Source organism: Ictalurus furcatus, chromosome 13, assembly GCF_023375685.1.
Source record: "Ictalurus furcatus strain D&B chromosome 13, Billie_1.0, whole genome shotgun sequence".
NCBI lineage: Eukaryota > Metazoa > Chordata > Actinopteri > Siluriformes > Ictaluridae > Ictalurus > Ictalurus furcatus.
This window is the reverse complement of record NC_071267.1, coordinates 26,983,568-26,993,916: the sequence shown is the minus strand read 5'-3', so window position 1 is coordinate 26,993,916 and position 10,349 is coordinate 26,983,568. Positions and strand designations below refer to the sequence as shown.

The 10,349-nt window shown below is 40.8% G+C and overlaps 1 protein-coding gene across 1 annotated transcript; it reads right to left on the bottom strand.

The window, feature by feature from the left end:
• Nucleotides 1-1,265: 1,265 nt before the first annotated feature.
• Nucleotides 1,266-5,084, bottom strand: LOC128616584 (C-type lectin domain family 4 member M-like). The gene is made up of 5 exons (XM_053639191.1): nucleotides 5,051-5,084; nucleotides 3,666-3,806; nucleotides 3,220-3,401; nucleotides 2,219-2,343; nucleotides 1,266-1,411 (listed from the first exon to the last, which is right to left on the bottom strand). The coding sequence occupies exons 1-5, from the start codon at nucleotides 5,082-5,084 to the stop codon at nucleotides 1,279-1,281; spliced, it is 615 nt and encodes a 204-aa protein (XP_053495166.1). The 3' UTR covers nucleotides 1,266-1,278.
• Between the last annotated feature and the right edge of the window lie 5,265 nt (nucleotides 5,085-10,349).

The window sequence follows — 10,349 nt, the reverse complement described above, 5'->3', positions numbered from 1 at the left end:
GGTTCTTCAGTCTCTTCAGGTTCTTTAGGTTCTTCAGCCTCTTCAGGTTCTTCAGGTTCTTCAGCCTCTTTAGGTTCTTCAGGTTCTTCAGCCTCTTCAGGTTCTTCAGCCTCTTTAGGTTCTTCAGCCTCTTCAGGTTCTTCAGCCTCTTTAGGTTCTTCTGGTTCTTCAGCCTCTTCAGGTTCTTCAGCCTCTTCAGGTTCTTCAGGTTCTTCAGCCTCTTCAGGTTCTTCAGGTTCTTCAGCCTCTTTAGGTTCTTCATTTTCTTAATGCATATTGTGGATATATTTTAAGAATATATTTTTTCCCCATCGATTAATGAAGTCAGAATAACATATATAATAAAGATATATATACATGTAAAGACTATACAAATTTAATAAAATGACTTTTTTTTTTTAAATAAAAATAAAAAAAAGGCAAAAAAGAAACCACCTCTTCACTTCTTTTCACATGGACGTAAAGTCTCATCGAACACGTCTTCAGGCTGACCTAAGCGAATCTGGTGTCCAGGAAGAAATCATGGGATTGAGACACCGAGATGATTTCAGGATTTCTTTCATCTCAGACAGTTGAAAGAACATTTTACGGACAGCTCACAAGAGAAGACGGTATTTTAGCACGTTTATATGATATGTGGCTTTATCCTGACACTCACGTAAGACACGTTATTCACCGTCAGTGCACGTGAAACCCAAGTCTAAGCTCACTCAGCAACAATATCAGTGTGATGATCATCGGAACAGGCGAATGTTTACAGCCACCTCCAGAATTATTGGCACCCTTCATTTGAACTAGAACTACAAAAGGGGACTGCATGTGAGGAACATCTGCCGAGCGTACTGGAAAACACGAAGGTGGATCATTGATCACTGATCAGCTTTGGGTCTGTTTTGTGGCGCGTACCGGGACGTTTTAGCCGTATCTCTCAGTACGTTAAGAGTTGACCGTATATGAAACTTTCAACAAGACTACACGTCCAAACGTGCAACGGAGAAACGGTCCTGGTTTGTTTCACGTCATATGTTTGATCATTCTCTGGATTTGAACAACATACAGTATACAAGCCTAAGAATCCAACACAGTCCAAGACCGTGTCCAAGACGAGTGTCTCCAACGTTGTTCGACATTCCAGGAAGATCCTCAGCACTGTTCTTCTCTCCAGTGGAGCTTTCACCAAATAATTCATCATGGAAATAACAATAGCTTCGAAAACCCATATACTGTATATTCATTTTCTGGAAGGGTGCCATTATTTTTGGAGCTGACTGAAAAGTTTTAAATCACTGGTGGCTCCATGGGTTTCGCACACAGCCAGGGCCCGTAGGACTCGCAGTCACACGCAAACACACTTCCATCCCCTCTCAGATCTGCGCAGTCTCTGTGCTCGGAGTCCCACTGCACCTTTATGCTAAACACACACACACACACACACACACACACACACACAAAGCATCTGTAAGGGAATAACTCACAACAGGTCTTGCTGTTATAATATAATAATCCACTAATTCTTTTTTCCTGAAGTGTTTTACTCTCTTTATACTACAGCAGTTTCACATTTTTCTATTGAACTATTGAACTATTGAACAACACATCGCATTTTTTTTAAAAAAAAACAAAAACAAAACTGTATATAGTTATGGATCGTCCACGAAACAAGTTCCTTCTTGTTCTCACTGACGTTATAGCAGCTATAAACAATCGTTCCGTCCCCAGCTTCTCTTCTTCCCCTCTCTTGAAGTTAAAAGTTAAAAGACTTCCCTGACCGTTACACAGCACTGACACTGGAGACTCCTTCCATAGATACTAAATATCTTTGCTCAATAACTACATGGTTTTCTTAATCGTTTTATTATGGGATAAATTCCTATTCATTTAAAATCTATATCCTGAATGTATATATTCCCGTGAAGCTGCTTTGGGACAACGTCCATTGTTAAAAACGCTAAAGAAATAAAAGTGAATTGAATTGAATTATGCGGTCTTATTATAGTCTGTCATACAAGTTCCGGTGTGAGTTGTCCCTACAGACAAGATAATGTATCAGAACGAGAGTGTTCATTTAAACCTGTGATTTATCCACGGCAAATTAAACTGCGGTGTAAACCCATATAAGGAAACATACTGCTTTCGACTTGATATGACGTTAATCAAACCTAACCTCAAGAAAATGTCAAACGACTCAACGACGGATATTTAATTAGAGGATACTTACAACCTGTGGTTTTGTAACAGTGTTCCATCCTGCCACGCCCACACACCTTCCACCTGTGCATCAGTGAGGCCGAGCCAGAGAAACGGCGTCTCTGAAAACCTGCTCAGCTGATTGACGATAAACTCCTGTAATATCAAGACCTGCATTCACTTTTTTTTTATTTTTAATTTTTTTATAGAAAAAAACCTTTTGAATTGTTTAGTTTGATAGTTATTCGGTTGTAATTAAGCTACTAGAAGAGGTGGAGCTTTCTGAATCAACAGGAAACATGATTGACAGCTGAGTAGGCCACTGAGCCAATCAGGATACCCCCTGTCCTGATTGGCTGTAGGATAATGGTCCACATCATGAGTTTCGTATTTGATCTACAGAGCATGGGACGTCACAGAGACCACAGTTTCTTATCTATGCAGATACTTTACTGAGGAAAAATTTACAAAATATAATGATTACCTAAAGAATTCTGACTTAAAAATCACTTACCGCACCTTTAATCTATGTTTTGTTATGCCAGTTCTGTAACATGAAGTGAAGAAGATTTTGGCCTCAAATATGGTCCATATGTCTAAATCAGGGGTGTCCAGTCTTATCCGGAAAGGGCTGGCGTGCGTGCAAGTTTTCATTTTCAACCAAGCAGGAGTCTAATGTATAACTAAAGAAATGCCGCACTTATATAGCGCTTTTATCCAAAGCGCTTTACACTGTGTCTCATTCACCCATTCACACACACACACCAGTGGTAGCAGAGCTGACATGCAAGGCGTTAACTTGCCATCGGGAGCAACTCGGCTTTCAGTGTCTTACCCAAGGACACTTCGGTATGTGGAGTCATGCAGGCCGGGAATCGAACCGCCGACCCTACGATTAGTGGACGACCCGCTCTACCACCTGATCCACAGCCGCCCAACCAAAGAGTCCTAACTAATTACTCCTCATTTCCTCTCTGTTGTTTCTTCTGATCTCTAACACAAATGCTGATCAGCCTTTTGATTCGTTCTTACCATCTCAGCTTCATGCTGAATGATGGCCAGGCTGGCGTTGTGCTGGACGCAGTATTCCAAACTCTCGGCCCACTTACGGTCTTCCTCCAGTCCTGCCGAGATGAAGTAGCAGTGACCCTTAAACATGTGCCATCTCTTCGGGCAAAGCTGGCATCGAGGGTCTACATGACCCAGAGAACAGAAAAGTCATGAAGGGATGAGTATACCTGAGGATCGGGGATAATTATTAACTATTAATAATTAATAATGATTAATTATGACTATTAACACTAATTAATAATTATTGATAGATAGTAATAATAATAATAATAATAATAATAATAATAATAATAATAATAAACCAAGCAGCTAAAGCTATTTTTGGTTCCAGTTATGTATTGCAATACATATGCGCTGTGCATGAGATACATGGTACAGAATGTATTTATTTTATTTTATTGATGCACCTGTAGTGATGTTGTGCAGGAGCATTGTGAGTCTCTGGATTTCTGCATGAAGCTGTGATTTCTCTCCGTCTCTGCTCTTGTTACTCACACAAACTGGGTTCGTCTTCAGGTCTCCAGATTCTCCAGCATTTACCCTCAGCACTGCAAAAAGAAAGAAAGAAAGAAAGAAAGAAAGAAAGAAAGGAAAAAAAAACATGCTCTATTTTATATTTTATCTCAGAGATAATAGCAAGAAATTAAAAACGAAATGTATCATGTAATACGACAACAATCCCAGAACAATAAGACAACATACAAATTTTTTAATTGTTATTTAAAAAAAAAAAAAGTTATAAAGACACGAAGTAATATTTAGTAGAACACATTCAGAAAGGAAGACAGTGTCCTTTAGATTTATAAAAAATGTATTGTTTTACTTGTAATAATGAAGGAAACTCTAAAATAAAAAGAATTGCCTTTTTCACTTTGCTCTAAGGATGTGCAGATGTTCACACTACCGTTTATTTATTTCAGCACAACTGTAAAGGATAAAGATAGAAAAATATATGACAATAATATTTTAATATATGCTCCTGGACCATTTCTTTCTTTTTATTTATTTATTTATTTTTGCTATCACTGTAAAAAAACAAACAAACAAACAAAAAAAAAATCTTGTAAAATGACAGTAAAATCCTGGCAGCGGGGTTTCCAGCTGTGTACCGTCATTTTTACAGAGTCTATACTGTATTCTGAATGACAGTTTCTTACCATTCTAATAAAATATATTAAAAATGCTAATTACATGATACATTAAAGGTTAAATAATGACAATAATGCACATAAGGCTACGTTTAATCAACACGACAGGATTTGAAAAAATGTTCAGGTAGTATGTATTCAAGTATATTATTTATTAAATAAACGACACAATCACAACCTCGGAGTAAAACCACTGAACGAGTCGTCTGAGCATGTTATTTGGCAAAAGTTCATTTTAATTTTATTTTGATTTCTCGTTAGACCATTTTACCGGTCTTCTTTGAGAAAACTTTTTTACCCCAAAAATAAATATATTTTCACCTAAAATCTGTAATTATTTTAATTAGACATTTCATTTTACGGGCACACGTTAAAACTCAGCTCAGCGTTATCCAGAAGAAGAGCCAGGATTTATAATTAGAGATAAGAAAAAGATCCAGGTTTTTGACTTACAAAAGTTGGCAGTTGTGATCAAAAGTCCTTTAACTGCCACGATGGTGATAAAGAGAAGAACCAAGTGCATCCACAGCCTGACAGATCCTTTACCACACTTATATTCCTTATCTGCAATCATAAAATAAAATTGTATTATCCAACAAACAACTCTCTCAAAATGAAAAATATGTGTATATGAGAGGACGTACCTGGATGCTCTTGAGTACCAGGACGAACCTCCATCACTCTGTGGAGCAGCTCTTATTATATATCATGATTAATTTTTCTCCCATAATATAAAATAACACCATCCATTCAGCTGTTACAACGGTTATAAAAAAGTCCTGTAGTGAGAATTCTCCTTCCTTTCACATACAGTTTCAGCAACACTTCTTTTTCAGGGAGGGGTGAAAAGTACATTTTCTGCTTCTGCTTCAACTGTGACAAGAAACTGCGAAAACAGAGTGTTCAGGAAGCTGCTAATTTTCTGCGAAATGGTAAACATTCACCCACTTTTTGGTTCTGGTAGACATTGCTCAATGCAGCCTGCATGACTTTTTACGAACACATCTGATGTACAGTAGGAGTCAGGGAACAAAACTCACACCCTGTTGTAGGGCTGTAATGCAACGGTGCTTTGCGTCAAAGCGGTTTACGTAGTATTGGGGGGGGGGGGGTTGTTTCCTCAACCACGACTAGTGTGTAGCATTCACCTGGATGATGCGACAGCAGCCATAGTGCACCAGAACTCCAAACACACCAGGAGAGGAGAGAGTGATGTAGCCAATTCAGACAGGGAGATTATTAGGGGGTCATGATAGAGAAGGGCCAATTTCACCAGGGTTACACCCCTACTCTTTCACTATAAGTGTCCTGAGATTTTTAACAATCACATAGACCTCAGTTTAACATCTCAGCTGAAGGACTGCTGTTTTTACAGTCTCTCACAGATCTGTGCGCCCCCTGCTGGCCTCACTAATACCACTTCAAACTGCAACCATAGTTTTCCCCAGGAAGTCTCCCATCCAGGTACTGTCCAGGCTCAACCCTGCTTAACTTCAGTAGGAAAGCAGGTGAGAACTGCAGAGTGATATGGCTGAGACTGGAATCATGAACAGTGACCTTTATTGATGCAAGTGTAGAGATGGTAATCTGAGAGTCTGCACTGATTTTCACTGGCTCAATGTTAAAACCACAAAAGATGGCCACCCACTACCCCATCAAGCTGACTGCCTCGCAGCCTTGGGAGGTAATGCGCTTTTCAACACCATGGACTTAACTTCAGGATTTTACAACATCCCGCTCCATTTGTTTGACTGACGATACACTGCCTTCACAACGCCAATGGGCTTGTATGAGTATAATTGTCTTCCTCAAGGCCTTTGCAATAGCCCCGCGTCTTTCATGCGTATGATGCTCAGCATTTTTGGTGACCTTAACTTTTCCAGTCTTCTCTGCTATCTTGATGACTTGTTGGTCTTTGCACCTTCTGAACAGGAGGCATTAACACGTTTGGAGTGTTTTTAGCACCTAAAAAGGGTCACTTTCTAAGAAAATCCGTAAAGTTTCTGGGCCATGTCATAGATGGTTCTGGTGTTTCAGTTGATGAGGGGAAAGAGAAAGTCATCTCTGCTTTCAAAAAGGAGGATCTAAGGAAGGAAGACAGGACCACGTCTTCGCAGAAGAAGATCAGATCGTTTCTTGGTATGGTCCTGTACTACCAAGCCTTTATTCCAGGTTGTTCACGTGTTACTAGACCCTTATTTGACTTAACAGCTGGCCAGAAACGCTCAGTGAAAGTTGCTGGTTGTCACAAGAGAACGGGCAATTTCGGGAGTTGAAGCCACAGGACTGGACCCCAGGGTGTGATGTTGGCTTTGAGGAGTTAAAAAGGGCCCTTGTTGACGGTGTGGTACTGGCTCATCCAGATTTTGAGCGTCCTTTTCTTCTTTGTACTGACGCTTCATTAGATGGCCTAGGTGCAGTACTCTCTCAGATCCCTGCTGGTGAGGACAAGGAGAGACCAATAGTGTTTGCTAGTAAGGCTTTGAGCCACAGCCAATCTAAATATCCTGCGCACAGATTGGAATTCTTGGCTCTTAAGTGGGCAGTGTGTGACAAGTTCAGTCACTGGCTTAAAGGCCATGAGTTTACCGTGTGGATGGATAATAATCCGCTAACGTATATTATGACCAAGCCAAAATTGGATGTATGCGAGCAGCGTTGGGTCTCGAAACTTGCTCCATATTCTTTTGAGATCAAATACGTTCCTGGAAAACTCAGCGTGGTGGCGGACGCACTCAGTAGGGATCCGTTTGTCAGGCCAGTGAGTCAGCGGCTTTTGTCAGAGCCTTATTCTGAACTGTTGAGACAAGTACGCAGTGTAGAAGATGGAAATGTGCAAGAGGTGTTCCGACTTACCTGCCAACAACAAAAATTAGGATCAGGTCCACTTGAAGTTGGGCTGGATACATCAATGTCTGCTGACGACGTATCTTCGATTCTGTCCTCCTGTGATGGATGGAAAACAGGAACTGAATGTAGGGCAACATTATTTGCTGAACATCTGACCTCTTTAATGAGTGGTGACGAAGAAGTGTTTCATTCCCTTTCACTGACAGACTTGCAGGAACATCAGCCCAAAGACCCTGTCATTGCTAGAGTGTCTTATTATGTTGGCAGGAAGCGCAGACCATCAAGATGTGAACGTGCCAATGAGAACCAATGCGTTTTGCGGATTCTGAAGCAGTGGGACAAACTTTCAGTGCTTAATGGAATCCTGTACAGAGCCATTAAAGACCCGCTCACCAGGCACAAGAAGTTCCGACCTGTTTTACCTAAATCCTTAAAATCTCAGGCACTTTCAGGTGTTCACGACCTGGCCGGTCATCAAGGGCAGCCACGCACTTTGTCTCTAACCCGTCAGAGGTTTTTCTGGCTCGATATGGAGCGTGATGTGCGGGATTATGTGAGGAAATGTCCCAGGTGTGTCCTCAGCAAAACTCCGGAACCTGCAGCGAGAGCCACTTTGGAGAGTATTAAAACCACAGCCCCGTTGGAGCTTGTATACATCGACTTCTGGTCTGCAGAGGATCGGACCAACAAATCTTTGGATGTTTTGGTGATCACGGATCACTTCACAAAGCTAGAGCATGCATTTCCGTGTCAGGACCAGACGGCTAAAAGAGTGGCTAAGAAACTGTGGGATGTTTTTTTCTGTGTCTATGGATTTCCCCAACGCACCCATTCTGATCACCTTTGAGAGCGAGCTGATTGCCGAGCTTCTTGAACTGGCTGGCATCGACAAGTCTAGAACCACTCTTTGCCACCCGATGGGGAACGGTGGTACCGAACGTTTCAATAGGACATTAGGTAACATGTTGAGGTCCCTTCCACCTAGCTCTAAGCAGAAGTGGCCGCAGTTGTTGCAGACCATGACTTTTGTGTACAACTGTACAGCACACGAAACAACAGGTCTCGCCCCTTTTTACCTAATGTTCGGTAGAGCGCCAAGGTCGCCAGTTGACCTCATGTTCCAAAGTGTTTTGCAGGATAAGACTGTTTGTGACTATAACGAGTATGTGAAATCGTTAGTCAGTGACCTCCAGTCTGCCATGACGTTAGTGCAGAAGAATTCTGTTGTGGAACAAAGACACCAGTCCAGCCAGTACAACAAAAGCGTTAAAGGCCTACCTCTAGCCATTGGTGACCAAGTGCTTGTGGCTAACAAGAGCTGTAGAGGGAAACGAAAGCCTGCTAACAAATGGGAGCCAGTCATGTACACTGTTGTTGCCTCAAAGCCCTCCATGCATGTCTATAAGATCCGTGACAGGGCTGGTAATGAGAGAGTAGTGCATCTTCTTTTGCAAGTGAACTCCCTCCCTTTGCCTGAGACAGAAATAGTTAGTTTTGATCATGGGGATGCTGAAACATTTAACCGCAGTGTACCTTCACAGATGTCTGATGCAGCACGCTGTGTTGGTCTAACTGGGCAGACACGCAGTGTTGAGTCCTCCTACGTTGCCGAGATTGAGTCTGCAGAACGTGCAGATTATGGACAGAATGACGCTGAGGTACTCTTACATGCGGGCTCTATGTCGAACATCTCCAATGTGGCTACTTGCGATGATGACTGCACTTCACCGTGGTGTGCATTCTCAGGAATGGGTAACGGGTATGGAAGGTATTCCATACATTTAATATGTAGAATTACTCAAAAGGAAATGTATACCTGATGTAGCTGTGTTACATTATAGACCCCAGATTTAATCCATTTACTTAATTAATTTAATCTAATCAATAATCAATGCCTCCAGCAATAGACAATTATTATTATTTTTATATATATATATATATATATATATATATATATATATATATATATATATATATGTAATTAATATTACTTTGTTGTAATTGTAATTAAAAGACATGTTACCATTCAAAGCTAGGTGTGTAGATATACATTCCAAATGAAAAATTCAGATGCTTTGTGATGGTTAGGGGAAACCTACATCAATATTTCAGTTTGGACTTTAATTATTAAAAAAATTAAAAGCTTTTACTTACGTTTGCTTTCCCTTTCCAAGATGGCGCCGAATTATCTCGCTCATTGATTGATTGATTTGTTCATTCATATTTTGTGATAAACGTATTTGATCACACATGAAACTTATGTATACTTTTATAAATGAGATTTTTACATAATTGTAGTTTATACTTTCGATGCGGTCGACTTGTATGATTGAAAATAATAACTTGTTTGTGTAGAAAAACTTGTAATGTATTGTAATGCTATAATTATAGTTATATTTAATAATGAATTAAATAGTTAAATAAATCGATAGCAGAACAAAACAAACCCCAGCTTGCTCAGAACTCCATCCATCCATCCATCCATCTTCTATACCGCTTAATCCTTTTCAGGGTCACGGGGAAACCTGGAGCCTATCCCAGGAAGCATTGGGCACAAGGCGGGGTACACCCTGGACAGGGTGCCAATCCATCACAGGGCACAATCACACACACCCATTCATACACTATGGACACTTTGGACATGCCAATCAGCCTACTATGTTCGTCTCACACCTCCATGCATGTCTGCATGTCTTTGGACTGGGGGAGGAAGCCGGAGTACCTGGAGGAAACCCCCGCAGCACGGGGAGAACATGCAAACTCCGCACACACAGGGCCACGGTGGGAATCGAACCCCCGACCCTGGAGGTGTGAGACGAACGTGCTAACTCTTAGGTCTTATTCAGATTTACTGTATGAGCACTTTTTTCCAACCTTATGTACATTTAACCTACATACCACTTTTTTATTTTGACAGTTTGCGGTTAAAATATCAGCAGTCGAAATATATATGATATGTATTAATCGATAACGCAACTGTTGTGAATGTAGATGAAAAATATAAAAAATGAGTTATAGCTGAGAAACGCATCTCTCCATAGACTTGCATTGTCTTGCACTCGAATCTGTCCCTTTCCAATATGGCGGACGCGC

Excerpts from the sequence above, each read along its gene's own strand:
- LOC128616584 (XM_053639191.1), bottom strand. The coding sequence starts at position 5,084 with ATGGAGGTTCGTCCTGGTACTCAAGAGCATCCAG. Across the intron at positions 3,807-5,050 it reads TGGTACTCAAGAGCATCCAG|TGCTGAGGGTAAATGCTGGA; the intron begins GTACGTCCTCTC and ends TTCTTTTTGCAG. Across the intron at positions 1,412-2,218 it reads CTGTTACAAAACCACAGGTT|CATAAAGGTGCAGTGGGACT; the intron begins GTAAGTATCCTC and ends GTGTGTGTTTAG.